Raw genomic sequence first — 19,403 nt, forward strand, 5'->3', positions numbered from 1 at the left:
GTCATACTGTACCTGCAGACTTCATCTGTTTGCTTGCAGAAAACATCTTGTCAAATATATTTGGAACCTTTTGCTATATAACCTTTATTCAAAGGAATAGTTCAGTCAAACTTGAACATTCTGTCATTATTTACTCACCCTTATGTTATTTCACACCCATTTTCTTTCTTCTGAAGAACATAAAAGGAGAAACTTAGCAGGATGCCGATGCTACTTTTTTCATAGAAAGTGAATAGTGAATACTTAAATATTCAAATGACAAAACAAGGACAAGTAAATCATTTGAATATGCAAATATTTGCCAGCTAGGAGAAGATTGTCAATGAATAACAACCTAAATTTCAATCTGTTTATCACATGGAAAATACACTGCCATTAAAAGGTTTGAGGTCAGTACGTTTTTTTTTTTATGTATTTGAAATAAATCATTACTTTTAATCAGCAAGGAGACATTAATCAAAAGTGACAGTAAAGACATTTATGATGTTTTTTATTTATTTTTTATTCTAGATAAATGCTGTTCTTTTGAACTTTCTATTCAAAGAATACTGAAAAAATGTACTTCCACAAAAATATTAAGCAGCACAACTGTTTCCAACATAATAATAAGAATTGTTTCTTGAGAAGCAAATCAGCATATTAGAAGGATTTCTGAAGGATTTCTGAAGGATCATGTGACACTGAAGACTGGAGTAATGATGCTGAAAATTCAGCTTTGTGTAGTAAGGACTTTTTTTAATGGTTATAATATTTAACAATTTTACTTTCATTTTTTATTAAGTAAATGTAGCCTTGGTGAGCATAAGAGACTTCTAATCTTACTGACCCCAAATTTAGAATAGTAGTGCTTTTTGTCTTTTTTTCGGGTTTTGCGGCCCTTAGTCAAATTTTCTTTAATTGTATGGATAAAAATGCCTAAAATCTTCTCTGAAGCAACATAATGTTGATTGAATGATAGTTAAAGCTTATTCTGTCTGCCTATAAGGGGTTGAATGACTTCAGATTTTTTCAAGTCGACATTTGTGTGATTAAATTCGATTCAATGTCAACTAGTTGCTGATGACGTTATTAATAAACAAGTAAGCCTGAACCTCGAGTTGAGACTCGAACGCGGGTTGTCTTGTGCACAGCTATGGGCCATGGCACATGACACAGCGCTGCCCACAAGGCTATTGCTCCTACAAAACAGCTTATTTTTATCAGTTCTTTTGTTTTGGGGTCATTATATTTCTCACAGATTTTTGCTCGTTCTAAATCAGATACCGATAAAGTGGCACAGTAAAGATTACATATGAATGCATTACAGAGAGCGATTGCGTGTGAATTCATTCTACCTGGCAGCGTCTCTCTACTAATAGTGAAGCTGTGGGTTTTAGTTACTAAGAAATATATGCTAGAACGTTTCAGTTTCTAAGCTAGTTTATTGATAAATCGCAGAACAATGCTAACAATACATTTCTCCGCTACTGAATGTTTGTGTGTGCGCGATCTGCACGTGATGGCGTCATGGCAGAGCATTTAAGTCGACTAGTCTGTGCAACCCCTACTGTCTATACATACATAAAACTGTTTTATTATGATTTTGGACCTTATTTGTCTGGTTAGACCTGTGCCGTAACACAAGCTCTAATATCTCTGGGATCTTGAGCCATTTGAAATGCTTATGCTGATATGGATACTGTAATCGCTAATACTAACTGGCAGCAGTGCACCTTCTTTTCCACAAAAAACAAATAGTAAGAAATGTTTCTTGCTTCTTTTGTCCTATTTAATCTGGCTATCGTTCTCCCATTGGTGTCATGTGTTCTAATGAGACCTTGTGAGAGGCCGCTACTGTCCGCGTAGTCTGAATTTATAGCATGCTAATTACTCCTTACGGAGTTCTCACTTATTGACAATGGCTTCCTCGAAAATGCTCGTCGAGGGACTAATAATGACCAGCTGCTTCCCACACTGCATCGCAAACTAATGAATACTCTTTCAGTCAGGGCCTGTGATGGATTTAATGACAAACATCATTTTTTTTGCCCACAGGCTACATGAAAAACGGACGAAAAAAGCAGAATTGGTCCCAGAGCACTTGAAATACGCATGACCCGGATCAAACGCCTGTGGTAAATGGGGTTCGCTGTCTTTGTATCATTTCATTTTGTGTTTGTTTTCACTTGATAAGTGATGAATGAAAAGCTTTATTGTATCAGTGCGTATCTCAATGGCTGCCATCTGTCTGAGGGCCCCGTTCGTATGCCGTTGTGGGAGGAAGCGGCTTTATTGATTCGATTCTGAGATGAGTCTCCTTGCAGACTATGCCAAATCTTTGAGTTAAATGACAAACAGGCTGAGGGAAAGAAAAATGACTCTTCTAAACGTGCACCAGGACGTGAATGTATTTCCTGAGGACATCCCTCGCAGCCAGGGGAGTCACATTTTGGCAGGCTTTGATTGGTTTGATGGTTTCGGCATCCTCAAGAAGGGTTGTTTCACAACATACAAGACCTTTAAGAGGATTTACTGTGTTTTGCGCCAGGAGCCTTCAGGCTTTGTCTCATTAATACCTGGGAATCTCTCTGGATTTGTTGTGGGATGAACTGAATGTTGCATACTTACTGTCGTGCTTTGAAATGTGTAATCCTCCTTTAATTCAAGGTCAAGTTATTGAGGTCTGCACTTCATTATTAAACGCTAATCTTTATTTAACAATTGATATGGTGAACATGCTAAGCTAAGAGCTACTAAACACATCTGTGATTACAGTGTATAGTTACAAATATAGAGGGCAGATAATATAGATTAAAGCAATAAACCACTCATTAAATGGATTTTACTCTTCTTATGCAAACTGAGTGCCTAAATCCTTCCCATTGGCACAAAATCACCATAAAACATTGGCATTGAGTAGCCTGTTTGCTACAAGTAATGTAGTTTAAATGGTTCCTTTGCATATTGATTCTGATTGGTCAATACAGCCCATCTGTTTTATGCTATGCTGCTACATTTTTTTAAAATATGATATTGTTTGTGGATATTGTCAGGTTACTGCACAATTTCAATAAGAACAATAAACAAAGAAAGAAGAATACTATTTATTGTAATACTTCATTTGATCATAATATATTGGAATATTTCTTAATGTACACAGAATATATACTTATTTATATATTTGGGCATAAGCTACTACAAGGGACACATACAGTAATTAAAGCAAACATAGAAAAAAACCATCAGAATATCATTGGCACAAATGTGAAAAATGCATACTGGATGAAAAACTAACTCAAATAAACACGTTACAGTCTCACAGTGAATACATTTTCATCTGTTTTCACATTCATGGCTTAATACACAGATCTGGATGAAAACACAAACGTATGCTGGAAATAAATAGCTCTGAATGAAGAACCGCTTACCCAACGTTTACCCAGACGAGCTGCCTCTTTATAAACACACACACACACACACACACACACACACACACACCTAAATATTTTATTTGAATTGGACTTATTGTGTCATAGAGATCCATCACCATAATGTTTGAATTAAAGACAGAGGAAGATGTAACTTTGTAAAAGGAAAGATGATTCAAGTCATGGAATATTGTTTGTACTTCCCTTATGTGACATATTTCAGCAGGATGTTCAACGAGAAAAAGGCTGGACTTCATCTAATGGGAATTGATTAGATTGTGAAATCTGTCGTAACTGCAGCATCTAGACCCAAAAAGCATCTTCATCCATGGATAGATATTCGTAAGTGTGTTCTGATCAAACATATTTTTGCAAATAACATATTAAGCACAAATATATTATTGTACATATTTTGCCAATACTTTTTTAGCATGAAATAGATGTGTGGAAAAATAAGTTAATATATTAATTAGATACACATACATACAGTATATATATATATATATATATATATATATATATATATATATATATATATATATATATATATATATATACATATATATACATACAGTATTTATATTTATATATATATATATATATATATATATATATATATATATATATATATATATATATTAGTATAGACAGTGTACCACACCAATTTCCTGCTTCTATAAGAAATGTCAACACTTTCATTTGTACTTTCTTGCCGATAACACTTAGCGCTTTATTGAACGTGTTACAATAATTGTAGGTTATTAAAGGGTTCAACTGCTTCAAGGGGATTTTCAAGGGGAATACGTTTTTACAGCACGTATTTTACACATACATGCTTTTGCCCTTGGTCAGTATTCACACTCCAGATCAGCTCTATTTCCGTAATTAATATGCTTGACTTGTGTGAGCAAACTCTTCCATCAGCCCACATTAGCTGGCAAACAAACAAACAAGCACACTAAGACCCCAGTGCAGCAGAGCATGATGGGTAATGGGGCATTATGCCTGATGGCTCCTTCAGCGGTAACAGAAGCAGTCGAGTCACGTGACGCACTCGTGTACTAAGAGGCGGAGTTAAATTAGTGTCAATCACCGTGACAGTGTATTTACCGACTGATCAAGCGTCAGTCAGACAGCGTGTACATAAAAGCTCAGCGGAGACAGAAAGGGCATCTTGGAAGTCTGCTGACACTGCGGCGCTGATCTAAACCCAATCGCACGGTGCTGACAGCGGCTGAATGAGACCCAGAACTCATGGAAAACGAGAGCTAAAGATGCTGAACGAGGTGAAAACCTGAGGTGTGGCTGCAGAGAGATGTGTGTAAGTGTTACCCTTGAGGACCAGACAGATGAAGAACAGCCTTTATGGGGAAAACTAAGAACGTACATCGTTATGATCCCTCCAAGAGATCAAACCGAGGTCATTCCAGTCTGATGCAATGCAATAAATAAGATATGTTGCTCTGGGGGAGTACAGTGGTGAAACAGACCAAGAACCCAACACACTGTGATGCTAACACAACGACATGGCAACTGAAACCGTGTCACCCATCTCACGACAACCAGACAATGCACACAAAACTGCTAACAGAACATGTTTTCACACACTATAAAATGCATAAAACAAACACAACAGGGCCGCAACTACCATAAACACTAAGACACTTTCTCTTGATTTTAATGTTTTCAATCATAAATTCTTAGGGGAAACAATAAAGGTTCATGTAAAAAAAAAATCTAAAATAAGGGAATATCAGTGCTGAAAAGAAAGGTGTGGAAGTTTGATGTACACTACCGTTCAAAAGGTTGTTGTTTTTTTAAGAAATAAATACTTTTATTCAGCATAGATGCATTGAATTGATGAAAAGTGGCAGTAAAGACATTTATGATGTTACTAAAGATTTATATTATGAATATATGCTGTTCTTTTGAACTTTGAATGAATGGTTTGGTTGAATGTTTCTTAAGCAGCAAATCAGCATATTAGAATGATTTCTGAAGGATCATGTGAATGAAGACTGGAGTAATGATGCTGAAAATTCAGCTTTGATCACAGGAATAAATTACAAACTTCTTACCAACCCTAAACTTCTGAACGGTAGCTTTAAACCTTTCCATACAATCAAAGCCTTTTCTTAGAGACGTAATTTCTGTGGTAAGTGTAGTGTAAAGGAGGCTAAAGATGATAGGATGGATGTAAAAAAAAAAAAAAAAAAAAAGGAAAAGAAACTAGCACACATTTTAGTATGCAAGAAAGAAAACCAATTACAATTCAAGTATGCAAGTATCGCGCTTTCCTGCCTTGCAAATGCTATAAGTAAAGCATGAAAGTATTCCGTTAATGTTTGGAAGAGAATGTCACAAAAGCATGACATAAGGAAATACATTTACATTTCCATCCAATCCTGAATATGTAGTCATCCAGTAAGTATTTATAAAGAAAATAGTTATGAATGCTCGCTCAAACAGTTAAACTGCAGCAAACTTATTTGAAAATGTCTTACAAGAATGTATCATTGTAAAATCAGCTTTATAATGACTGTTTTTCCTCCATGGCTACAGTATGTTGTCATTTTTGGAGTTTGACACCCCATCACTCCTTTGTTGTTCCATGGAATAATGAAGAACTCTGGTTTGGAATGACATGAAGGGTATGTAAATGATGACAGAATGTTCATTCTAGTGAACTAACCATTTAAAATGAATCAACAAAACACTGAAATGACAGAAAACGTTGAGAAATACTCACTTTGTGATAGTTAAGGCTGGAATGGTAAACGCATTCAGATCATGAGCTCTTTTCACCAAGTGAATACTGTTACAGGGAAATGTATTCCATCACGATACATAAAAGAATGGATTTGGCTTATTTCACATGAGATTCTCACTTCACAACATGACAGTCGAAACACAAACTATAAAAGAATGAGAACATGAAAACACTGAAGCGTTCTCATAACGCGATACTTAAACGCCGAGTGAATGACTGAATTGCCTCTTGAAGAAGAACCAATGCTGTTGTTACAAAACCACAATACACTGAATTTACATTCAAATGATTAACTCCAGTTATGATTATTCAATGTTATGTTACTACGTCAAAGCTTCATTAAGGCGTGTGGCCTTCCGCTATTTGCTTAGTATACAGTGTTCTTTCTGTACAAATTTTACATACATGTATTCAGATTCATGTTCTGAATCTTCAATTTCTGTTCTCTCTGCATCCATAGACTGAACTTATTGAAAAAATTCCAGAGCTCATTATGACTCTGAAATGAAATGTGATTGGCTGATGTGAGGATGTAGTCTGATGGGCTCTCTCACAGAACTGAGATGATGTCATCTCTGAAGCTTGGCTATTTGAAGTAGTTGAGCCCGGCCACCAGAAGAAACTTCTCAAGGAAGAGTTCAGAGTCAAGCACCGCGATGTGAGCCGCGCGTCCGATCAGCGTGTTGGCCGTGTTCGGTAACGCATGGAACACGTTCTGTCGGATCAAACGACAGTTTGGAGCGCTCAGCAATGGCTGGAGTAAGTTATTGATCATCTCTGTATACACTGGACCTGTTAGGGGGCAACACACACATTACATACAACATTTAATATACTGTACATATGTGACCTTGGACCATAAAACCAGTCACATGGGTCATTTTTTTTAAATTGAGATTTATATATCTGAATAAATAAGCTTTCCATTGATGTATGGTTTGTTAGGATATATTTGGCCGAAATACAACTATTTGAAAATCTGGAATCTGAGGGTGCAAAAAAAAATTAAACATTGAGAAAAACGCCTTTAAAGTTTTCCACTAAAGTTCGCGATTGTGCTGCATTCACTCACAAAATAAATGTTTTATATCTTTACGGTAAGAAATTTACAAAATATCTTCATGGAACATGACCTTTATTTAAAGCTGCCGTCGGCAAGTCTGGCAGATTGGGTCGATTAGCCAAAATTTTGAATGTTTACAACTCTCATGCCCCTCCCCACTACCAGCGAGCACCCTCCCATCGAGGTCGTGCTCGTCAGTGCGTCACTGTGCGTGTGTACCTGATTTTCTGTGAACGCGTCCGTCTCTTCAGCATCGATCAACACCATGGACTCGGAGGTAGGCTGCCCTGGCTAATCTATCCATAGATAGCAATAACCGAGGAATTGGAAGCTTGTTAGTAGATTTTCTCTCCGCCATCACGCTTCATGCAATCTCCAGGCGAACTTCAGGCGTGGCGTGTGCATGTGATATTAACGTGCGCGAGTGAGGGGGGATCTGTGGCGTGTGCACGACCTGTGATTGACAGTCAGATCTCACACCCCCCTGCGCTGATTGGACCTGATGAAGCGGGAGCGCTGGATTTTTGCAAAACAAATAACACGGTCCAGGTGGAGTTAGAAGCTCGTTTTTTTTTTTCTAAAACCACCTTATTTATGTTGTTCTGTCGGATTATAGTGTCGATTACACTGAATATGATCAAAAAAATGTTGCCGACGGCAGCTTTAATATCCTAATGATTTTGGGCATAAAAGAAAAATCAATCATTTTGACCCATCTAGTGTATTTTTGGCTATTGCCACAAATATACCCGTGCGACTTGTGACTGGTTTTGTGATCCAGGGTCACATATACACTAGTGTTCAAAAGTTTAGAGTTATTTTTTTTTTTCATGGAATATGAAGGAAATTTTATTAAGCTAGGATGCATTCAATTGATCAAAAATGACAGTAAAGACTTTTACATTGTTAAAAAAGATTGCCATTTCAAATGCTGTTCTTTTGAACTTTTTATTCATCAAAGTATCCTGATTTTTTTTGTTTTTTTTTCAAAATGATAATAATACGAAATGTTTCTTAAGCAGCAAATCAGCATATTAGAATGACTTTTGAAGGATCATGACACTGAAGACGAGTAATGTTGTCTGAAAATTCAGTTTAGCATAGCAGGGATAAATTACATTTTAAAATATATTCAAATAGAAAAGTTATTTTAAGCTGTAATAATATTTCACAATTACTGTTTTTTTTTGTTTTGTTTTTTATCAAATTAATGCAGCTTGGTGAGGATAATGTCTTCTTAATGATTGTTGTTGAAGTAGCAGTTTTTCAATAACGGAAAAATATGTAAAAGTATGGTATTTGGGGTAAAAGGCATCCCTGCTGTTGTGGCCAAAGGCAGAAAAATTAACATGATAATAAACAGTTTGTTGAATTTTCCATTTGCTGAAATGACATGGTTAGATTCAGATGGTAAATATCATATATAAAGTTGGGTGCCCACCTTATTTAGATAATCGCCATATTTATAATGAAGCCACCATATTTAAAAATGTACTTATATAATAAAATATAATTTATTGTTACTACTGTAAATCTATATTGAATTATTATGGGATCTCCTTCAATGCTTTCAGAATCTTTACTTTTGAAAATAATTTTGTATTTTTAAAATATATTTTTTATATTAACCATATTTTAATGACAGCATATTTATTGAACAACAATGAATTATTTTATTTATCAAAATAAACAGAAAATAGTACAAACTGATCTGAAGTAACTGTTTTGAACAAGTATTAAAGGGCACCTATTATGCAAAATTCACTTTTACATGGCGTTTTTTAAATCCCCATAAATCATAAGCAATGTCTCAGAACAAGCCGTTCTCAGATTCAGGGCAATGTGATGTACTTTTGCACAGGCCCCGCCCACGACTGTTGACTGACACTGCTGTATTAGCGTAGACCCGCCTTGCCCCTGAGTGAGCTGTACACAGTCCGCCATTGTTTCGACGCCAGAGCAGCTGTAGACAAGAATGTTTTCTAAGCGATTGAGGTGTTTTGTTGTTGGATGTAAGAATGAACATAGCAGTCTTCATTTACTCTCGTGGTACTATACGGTTATCCGGACCACACCTAACACCTACCACACCTAACGTGTGGTCACGTGTGGTCCGGATAAATTATTTACGTGTGGTCACGTGTGGTCCGGATAACCATATAGTACCACTCTCGTTGTTATGGCGTGTTCACACCAAACGCAAATTTAATTATTTGCGCGAATAGATTACATACAAAATCAATGCAAAGACGTGAATAGACGCGAATTCGCGCCGGACGGTGCGAATGATGCAAATTGGGCGACGCGTTTGCCGCGAACGCTCGATAGTCGCCTCAATCGCGTCTTCCATGCAAGTTGAAAAATTTCAACTCGAGCGGAAAATTTGCGTGACGCTTAGAAATGTTGTTGTTGTTGATGATGATGTGCGTGAAGACATTCCTTTTCTCGCGATGTTTTTATTCGTGCGAGTGATGCGAAAAACAAGAAACATCCCACGAGTAATCTAGAGCGAGTAACGCGATGCGTTATATACACTTCGGTGTGAACACACTATTACTCGAGGATGGATCTGTAGCAACTGTTCGTGATTCAGCTTACAGTCTCCGGAGCGATAAGCCTAATATTACTGATAATTGATCAGTAATCACAGCAGTAATGAAAGGGAGAGCTCGCACTTTATTACAGTTCATCTGAGACGTTTTACGGATATAAAGTTTACCAGTTTATTAAGCCCCCTCTGAAAAGTTGTGTATATATTTGTTTACTGTTAGTTGTAACGAGTGTTTTGTGTAATTCGCTGTGTATGTTGATGATAATGAAAGGGAGAGAGAGAGAGTTTATGGATAAGACTTTAATGCGTACTTATTATACTGTGTTTATTGAGCTCTTACAGTGATTCTCTGGAGTAAAACTAACACATAGCAAAAACTCTTTTGTGTGATGTACAATAAACTTCATTGAAATCTTCAGTATATTTTTTGCCATTATTCGGACAGGGTCACTACAACAGGCTTGTATTAATAGTGGATAAAAGCAGATGACAAATACGTTATAACCTTAATTAAACTATCTCCATACAGCATATATTCTCTGACTCTGTAGGCATTATTGTCCGACTCCGTGAGATGAGATTGTCCTGACACTGAGCAGGAGCTCATGAGGCTCTGCCCCCTGTGCTGGCAGCAGCAGCTCATTTGCATTTAAAGATACACACTAAAACGGTGCGTTTTTCTGAGCCTCAAAAAGCGACAATTTAAACATGCTGTAAAAAATGATCTGTTGGGTATTTTGAGCTAAAACTTCACATACACACTCTGAGGACATCAGAGACTTATTTTACATCTTGTGAAAAGGGGCATAATAGGTGCCCTTTAACGTAGATGTTTTTAAAAGCATATTATTTTATCCATTTTGTTATGCCTTTTACCCTATGCTGGTGAGCGTTTTACCCCATGTGTGGGTAATAAACCACTTTCATGATTTATTTTCACACAAAATCTGTTGCTCCATCAATGTTCAATACAAACAGTATATCTTTTTTCTGCAATTATACACTATCGGGAATAGTGAAAAGCAATTTTTTCTTAAGGTGTGCCTTTAGCCCTGTTGTATCCTACATAAATAAAAGTTACATATATTCTGGTGTAATGCCTTGCCTTATTGACTTCCATTTTTGCTTGTTTTGTAAAAAATATATCTGGGCTGAGTCAAAATATTTATTTTTGCAAATCAACAGCATGCAACAGTCTTGCATAAACCTTGCAAACCCTGCAAATCTAGTGACTAATTATTTCCCAGAAGGGCCTAAGAATTCGTAAACATGACTTTGTCTCCCAGTGGATTGATAAAAACCTGTGCGAAAAGACTATTGAAAAGCCTAGGCCTACCAATCTGATTGGAACTCGTCATATAGCGAAAGCTCTTACCATTTTTTACTGTCTGCAACTCTATTGCAGAATAGAGAAAGTCTCTATTTCTAGGCATCCTCCATTGTTCTACAGTATGTGATCATAGTCTTTGTGTGTGTATGTGACAGTTCAGAGTGTGTATCCTTAGCTCTGTCTGTCACACTGACACTCACAGAGAGGCTAAATTCTCTAATCTGTCTCTCAAACCGACAGAGAAAAATACCTGTCAAAGAGCCGCACGGCACTCTCAGTGGTGACAGTCTCATAAAATGAGGAACGCTCTCCTTCCTCCCGCTCTCTCTTTAACTTCCTATCGCAGCTTCCTTTTCATTAAATTTCATTCACACTAATGGTAGAGCGATTTGCTGCCAATGGGATATGCGTGCAGGAGCATCTCAGGTTTATTTGCATTTTATAAGTAAAAATGTAAAGAATTGTTGAAGTGATTGATCTCTGGGCATTCCAACCAGTTGCTAGGGTGTTACTATGCACTTGCTGGATTATCCTGGAAGTTGCTAGGGCATTACTATGCGGTTGCTAGGTTGTTTTGAGTGTTTTAGAATGTTGGTGTGTGGTTTCTGGAGTTTTCAGCATTATGCCAGGGTGTTTCATAGGTATGTTTACATAGATGGGGTTCAACCGCTCCAGACACGTCGACTTGTCTGCCATCTTGGAACAGTTAACATGACACTGTCCATCACTCACACTAACCAATCAATGAACTTTCATTGAAAATGTCAAAGCATTGTGCAGTCTATCGTTGTATAAACTACCGAGTTATAAATTCCAGATGTAATGGGATAACCTTTTAGAAGTAAGAATGAAAGGTTCTATAAGCACCGCTCAGATCGGGATCCGAACCGGTATGGAAAGTAGGCATGCCAACAAGGACGATAAAGACTGCAGCCTCTATTGTCAGTCACTAGTGTGCCTCTTGAGGTCAGGACAGTGAGGTTTACCTGCACGGCTCTTGACAAGCTAGCCTCCATTACACTCACTCCCATCCCGGTCACGGCATCAACATAACCCCTCCAGTTCTACTCACACCGCTCCAAACAGGATTCGAACCGGTGTTTCCGGCATGGGAGGTGGTGGGCATGATAGCAAGGACGTTAAAAAACGCAGCCTCTAGAATCAGTCAGTAATGTGCCTCATGAGGCCAGGGCAGTGAGGTTTACCTGCACAGCTCTTTCCCAGCTGGCCTCCATTACATTCACTCCCATCTGGGTCATAGCACCAATGTAATCCCCCTGGTTCTACTCACACCACTCTGAGCGGGCCTCTTGAAGCCAGAGGAAGGAGGTTTACCTGCACAGCTCTTTACTAGTTAGCCTCCGTTACACTCACTCCAATCCGGATCAAGGCACCAATGTAATCCCTCTGGTTCTACTCACATCGCTCCGAGCGGGCCTCTCGAGGCCAGGGGAGTGAGGTTTACCTGCACAGCTCTTTACTAGCTAGCCTCCATTACACTCACTCCAGTCCGGGTCACGGCACCAATGTAATGCCTCTGGTTTTACTCGCACCGCTCTGAGCGGGCCTCTTGAGGCCAGGGGAGTGAGGTTTACCTGCACAGCTCTTTACTAGCAAGCCTCCGTTACACTCACTCCAATCTGGGTCACGGCACCAATGTAATCCCTCTGGTTCTACTCGCATCGCTCCGAGCGAGCCTCTTGAGGCCAGGGGAGTGAGGTTTACCTGTATAGCTCTTTACTAGCTGGCCTCCATTACAATCACTCCATCACTCCCACCCGGGTCACGGCACCAATGTAACCTCCTTCGATTCTACTCGCACCACTCCGAGCTGGCCTCTTGAGGAGTGAGGTTTACCTGCACAGCTCTTTACTAACTGGCCTCCATTACACTGGTTTGTGTTTTGATGTATAACTCAATATCCAATATCCATATGCAGTTAATGACAAAGTAAATGCTGTAAAAATCATCTGCTAATGTTAGATATAGATATTTGAATTCATGTAAATAACTAGGTTGCAGATGTACAGTCAATTTGCTCTTGAGTGTCACAGACTGGATTTGACCGTTCCAAAATGGCAGAAGGCTTGCGTATAGCAGCCTATATATCTATGGGGTTTTCCTGTTGGTTGCTATGGGGGTTGCTATGTCCTTTCTAGGGAGTTCTGGGTTGGAACAGGGAGTTTTTGAACTAACAAACCTGTGGTTCTGTCTTTAAGGGCTGTCCGACACATCTCAATGCGGGCCGAGTGGAAGGGCACGTATCGGTCCTGTGGGGAGGCAACCAACACCACGTTCTTGAAGAACTGGAGACCTGGACAAAGAAAGTACGAAAACTTAGGTATTTATGTATATGTGTTGGTGTTCATCCTTGCTTATTTGCCCATGTGTCTGTACCTGGTTTCTTGCTGAGTCTGTAGAGGAAGGTCTGTCGTGGGTCAGTGTGGTCCCTGAACGTAAGCTGGAGTAAAGATCCAGACTTCTTCAGTTTCTGCATTAGCCATAGACCTGAAGAAGTCATAAGGGTTCAAAATGATGTGGAAACCATGATACATTTATTACAGGATTCTTTAATGAACAGAAAGTTCAAAAGAGCAGCATTTATTTGAAAAATATAAATCTTTTGTAACATTATAAATGTCTTTATTGACACTTTTGATCAATTTAGTGCATCCTTGCTGAATAGAATGAAAATGTTCATAAAAACAAAAAAAACAAAAAAATCTTACTGACCTCAAACTTTTGAAGGGTTTGAATGTGTGTGATGTATTTCTGTGTGTACCTGTGCTGACCAGCGTGCTGTTGTTATACAGCGTTCCCAGGTGGGGTCCAGACAGGGACAGGAATGTGTGGAGTTTACAGAGGTAACAGCGAAATCTGGGTCGGGTCAGAACAGAGCGAATGATGACGTTCCCCAAAGAGTGCCCGATAAAACTGCAGAAAGGAAACAAAAAAAAGTCTGGCATCAAACTTTCCAAAAATAAAATGAGGATTCAGTTTTGACGGGTTTATTTGTCTATTTTCATGCAAATTATTTCTACATTTTACTTAAGAGCTACAGCTTTAATTAAGTCTCTCACAATCATCATTAAACTTTAACATTTGATTTTGAAAAGACATTAGAGACTTTATAGTAGGAACAAAGACAGAGAGTGCAGAGAATGGGAAGTATATTAAGACAATGAAATGACTGTGAAATTAAGATTAAAACTGAACTAGGAGAAATGTTTGTTCCATTTTCCAGTACATTGTGTGAATATGTTTTGATTTAATTGCTTCTAAATTCCGAACACTACCTTTCTTTTACTCTACTGCCATCTTGTGGCAATAATAAGTATAGCATATGCAGTTCTAGTGGGATCAGTGGTCTATTGCCATCCATGAGCCAATATCACTCTTTAACTTCTGTATACACTATTTGTATTGTTGACTCTAAAAGCATTTCCTTAAAGTGAAGCACTTCATGCTACACTTCATCTGGATCAAGCATTTGAAGGCAAATTTAGTCTACAACATACTATTTGTTAGCAAGTAATCACTAAATATCACACTTTATACATACATGTCATATTGTTCATGAATATCCAGATGCAAATACAAAAATAATGAGGCTTAAAACATGATTAACTACTGTAAAGTGGTTGTGGCAGATGTATCTAAATGTCCAACCACAAGAGGGCGCACTAGTCTGTAATTTGTGTTTTTGTTTACATTGTACATGCTTTTAAAAAGGCATATAGTGTCAATGTTTGACTGGTAAGTATGGCCTAGTTAGGCCTTGCTATTAGATGTTGTGACGATCTGAATCCAAAAAGCATGAAATTGAATGTCTTAAATACAAACAGTTCAGACCCATAGTTTGAGCTCTGATGCTGTGCTGCTGAAATAGGCTATGGTTTGATTGCACTGATATAATATCAATATGATGGTAAGGTTTCTGCTGTTGATTGAGATAATAATGTTTATAAACCTGATTCGGTTGATGGTGAGGTTGTACAGCTGGATGTGTTGAATTATCTCGTCCATAAGTCTATCAGTCATGGTGTCAAAATCTGCAAATGTGTCCACCTGGAGACAGAAAATGAGAGAATGTCAACAGAAAGCTGATCAAACTTATATACTAGGGACCAAATTAAGTTGTGATTGGTTGTTGAGGGGGATTGGAGCTTTCTGATTGGTTTCTGTGCGCAGCTATGGTGTTAACTGGTCACAGAGTGATAATTGCGTGTTTTTGTGTTGACATGATCAAATTAGTTTATAAAATAATGACATATTGTATATCTGAGGAGAATTATAATTTTTTTTTAATACATATTTTTTTAATGCCCTCATATTTCCCTGACGATATGACCCCTGGTTCATACTTTTTTTTTTTTTTTTTTTTGGAACATAAAAATGTGTTTGTATTTATCCATTCATCTATGTTTTTTTACTGTTAAAATTACATGAGTATTGCTATTAGAGCTCACCAAATAGTTTTAATTTCATTGTTACCTATAATAATTATCTATTTTTAATATTAAAATGAATTTAAAAAACAATTTTTAACGTTTATATTGCCTTCCTGGCTCATATTCTCCAGGTTTTTCTCTCATATACTTGCTGAAAAGATTTTTGCCGTGATCTTTTTGAAACTGCAGATGGATTCTGATCTAACATCCTGAGTGCTCTGATTGGCTGAATGGAGTTCAACAAGTGTGCTGATTGGATGGATGTTCTACCTGGTTGCGTTCTGACATGAGGAAGTCCAGTCTAGATCCTGGCAGCCCGAGCTCTATAAATGTCTTGACCAACCGCAGATCAGCGCTGTTACCTGGTAAAAAAAGAATCACAAAAAAATGTACAACTGATACAGCTATTATTTTTCATTTTAAATGTTTTGTAAAACTCTATAAATCTAAATATATGTCTTTAAGGTTGGAACGTTTACCATCAAGTCCATGGACACACACCACGAGGTGGATCCCATCCTCAAACTCTGTGTCGTCTTCCTCAGGGGGGAAGTACGGATGATCGGAGGCGAGGTGAGGGAGATCACTGTAGAGAGTGCCTCTGAACACCAGCTCACTCAGCAGAGCTTCCTTTGCCTTATAGAAGCTATAAGCCAGCAATAAAGAACTTTAGTACAACAGTGAACAATGCACTAAAGTAGTAGTGACAGGGATATGGTGTTTCTGCTTTGGCATTTGCTAAGGTGTTTTGATTGGATTTAGTGCATTCCTTTGCAGTTTTATTGTTTGATAGGGAAAGTGACATTTTTGAAAATTCCTACACTATCACAAATAGTGCAGGACAATTTACTACCTAGGTGCAGCGATTTGTTCAAATCATTAAGCATGAGCAATAGTAAAAGTGACACACTATATAGTATAGACACACAATAGTGACTAATTTAATAATATTAGTCAAAATCAAAGTTAAAATCAAAGAAAACGTTACTTGATCATTCTCTCGTTGATTTCCTGGTCAGGCCCGAAGAAGGTGTTGGAGGAGATGATTCCGAAGGAGCCCAGGGGTTGATGGGTAATTGGGGAGGTGGCTTGGCGTGTTGAGATTCCACTGACCGACGGCGAATCACGAAGTACGGACGAGAAGGGCAGACATGTGGGAGCGCACGACACCGACAGGTTCACAACCTCCACCACCTTTTTATTCACGAATGCCAGACCTGTACTTTGCACTTTATTGGCTCTGCTCTGCCCCTCTAGTGCCTGCTGCTCTCTCTCATTGGCCGGAAGCTTGATGAGATCTGCGAGCCTTTCTTTCTCATTGGCCATAATTCCGTGAACGCTCTTGTCGTTGGTTGGTAAATCTGGAAGGTTCTCCATACTTAATTCCTCAAGTTCATTCAAATGAATGTTACAGACACTGATGTCATCATGGTCCTTTTGATATGCGTTTGACTCTAGCACCCCTTTGTGTTTGCAGTATTCATTTTCACAACAAATCTCTGTCTTGTCATCCATTACACCAGAATACTCTTTAAGCAATACGTTTCCTTGACATTCCTCAAAATTTTCAGTCAGTGTGGCATTTTCAACACCATTATCCATCAAAAATTGCTGGTATAGTAACATTTCTGTATTTACAAAAGCAAGATCTGTCTTTTCCTGATTGGACGACTCATCGGTGTCAGTCTCCTGATTGGTTGTTTCGTTTCCGTCCTCCATAGTAACACCTTGAAGATTCTGCTTCACCTCATTGGCTGCTTCAGTCCTCTGCCTTAACTGATTGGCCCCACAAATATTCCTCTTCTCCTGATTGATTGATTCCTCTCTGTCCTCCCTTGTAACGCCTTGAAGATTCGGCTTCACCTCACTGGCTGCTTTCTCACTCGGCCTCAGCTGATTGGCCATACAAACATTCATCTTCTCTTGATTGGTTGTTTCTTCTTTGTCCTCTCTAATAACGCCTTGAAGATTCGGCTTCACCTCACTGGCTGCTTCCTCACTCAGCCTCAGCTGATTGGCCACACAGTCCACCTGATTGGGTGTTTCACGATCCTCCTCAGTGTCGTCAGGGCTGCTGATCTGCGGCGCCGAGGCGGATTTGGTCAAAGTGTTGAGCTGCCTCTCCTCCTCCTCCTCGTACGGTAGCGAGCTAATGGAGGTCAAAGAGGCCTGTGTGGCACTGGGAAGGCTTCCGTGACTCTCCGTCTGTAGGCCCTCGAGAGAGCTCTGATGCGCCGCCCGACACCGCGCCAAGGTCTGCAAGACGTCACGACCCCCTGCGACAACTCCTCGACCCTCCAGGGTCCAGGCCACAGAGCTCGGCTCGCTCTCAATACCGGAGTCTGAGATCACGGAGGAGGAGCGGTTTATTAGCTTAGCCCCGCCCAAGAACACTCCCCTGGGCGGGTTCTCGGACAAGCGACGGTTCTGTTGTAGAGCGTTACGAGAAGGAGACTTGGTGTTCAGTAGATTAGCTGGTGATGTATCCTTGCTGCCATAATCCATTGCTGGCGCTTCGATGTATCTGTCATCCGACTGTGGCTCCTCGTTGCCAAGACTCCCAGTATTGCCTGGTGTTTGAAGATGGTTGTCATGGTTGTGAGTGGGCAAGAACTCAAAGCTGTCAAGACTGGTGTGGTCGGGAAGTTCTGCAGCGTCAACAAGCAGCAATGTCTGTCTGCTACTCAAATCAGTACTTTGTGTGATATCAGTTTGTTTTAGACCTGCATGTTCAGATTCATCAAAGTTAACTGTTTCTTTTTGGCAACTAGTTTTCTCCAGGTTATCTGTGTCTATTGCGTCATCGCTGTCTACAGACCTACAGTCGACATCGAATCCTTCCTCAGTTTCATATCGGCATGTGGCTTCATCAACAGACTCAATTCTAGAATCTCTGCCTGTCACGATGCATTCGCTTCTATCAGTATCTGTCTCAAACACACGGCCAATCAGAGTCTCTTCTTGTGGTCCGGTCTCTTTATAATCAGTGATGCGATCCTCCTGCTGGCCAGTCAGCGTCATGTCCGTGGGCAAATCCATACAGTCTTCACAGGGAGGTTTCTCAGGGGCTGATGCTGGTGAGTTGGTGTCCTGTGTTCCTTCAACTGGACTGATAGTTCTGGTTGGCTCAGGAGATGGCTGAGAGTTCAAGACAGTCTGATTTTGCTCATGGAGGTTGTAGTCTAGAACAGAGAAACAGAAAAGTGTTCAACTGTGTTTGTTTTGTTATAAATAAATAAAAAAGTAAGGATACTTTAATGTGTACCTTCGGTCAACACCATGTTTTGTTCACCTATATTCTTTTGTTTATCATCTTGTTCATCTGTTCATTCATCCGTTTGTTGCTCCATTCGATTGTTAATTCGCTCATTCATTCTTCTGTTCATTTATTTGTTCATTTAATCATTCATTCACTGAAAAAAATGATTTGTTGAATTTAATAAAAAAAAAATATGGTAAGTGGTTGCACTTGTAAATTGATTTTAGCTACATTTAAACAAATGCATTAAGTTGAACTAAAATTGATTAAGTTCAACTTAATGCATTTGTTTAAATGTAGCTAAAATCAATTGTGTGCAACCACTTACCATAACTTTTTTTTAAATTAAATTCAACAAATCATTTTTTTCAGTGTTTCTTATATTCTTTAGTTCACTCATCATGTTGATTCATTCGTTCATTCATTTATTCTTCTGTCATTAGGTCGCTCATTTATTTGTAAGTTAATTCTTTCATTAATGTGTTTGTTCATATTATCATTATTTCCTTCATTTTTTTTCTATTCATTATTGTTTGTTCATTCATTCATTTATTTGTTAGTTCATTCGTCCA

The 19,403-nt window shown here is 38.7% G+C and overlaps 1 protein-coding gene across 2 annotated transcripts in view; it reads right to left on the bottom strand.

Moving 5' to 3' along the window:
- Positions 1-5,918: 5,918 nt before the first annotated feature.
- fam135b (family with sequence similarity 135 member B) overlaps positions 5,919-19,403 on the bottom strand; it is an 80,039-nt gene continuing 66,554 nt past the window's right edge. For both annotated transcript variants that reach the window (XM_082186161.1, XM_082186160.1), the window contains exons 13-20: positions 16,561-18,754; positions 16,052-16,218; positions 15,843-15,934; positions 15,092-15,189; positions 13,904-14,055; positions 13,519-13,629; positions 13,322-13,435; positions 5,919-6,969 (exon numbers count right to left, since the gene is read on the bottom strand). In XM_082186161.1, coding sequence (XP_082042287.1) covers positions 6,764-6,969; positions 13,322-13,435; positions 13,519-13,629; positions 13,904-14,055; positions 15,092-15,189; positions 15,843-15,934; positions 16,052-16,218; positions 16,561-18,754 — 3,134 coding nt within the window. In that variant the 3' untranslated portion in view covers positions 5,919-6,763. The remainder of the gene's footprint in view (positions 6,970-13,321; positions 13,436-13,518; positions 13,630-13,903; positions 14,056-15,091; positions 15,190-15,842; positions 15,935-16,051; positions 16,219-16,560; positions 18,755-19,403) is intronic.

Source organism: Leuciscus leuciscus, assembly GCF_965113295.1.
Source record: "Leuciscus leuciscus genome assembly, chromosome: 12".
Taxonomy (NCBI): domain Eukaryota; kingdom Metazoa; phylum Chordata; class Actinopteri; order Cypriniformes; family Leuciscidae; genus Leuciscus; species Leuciscus leuciscus.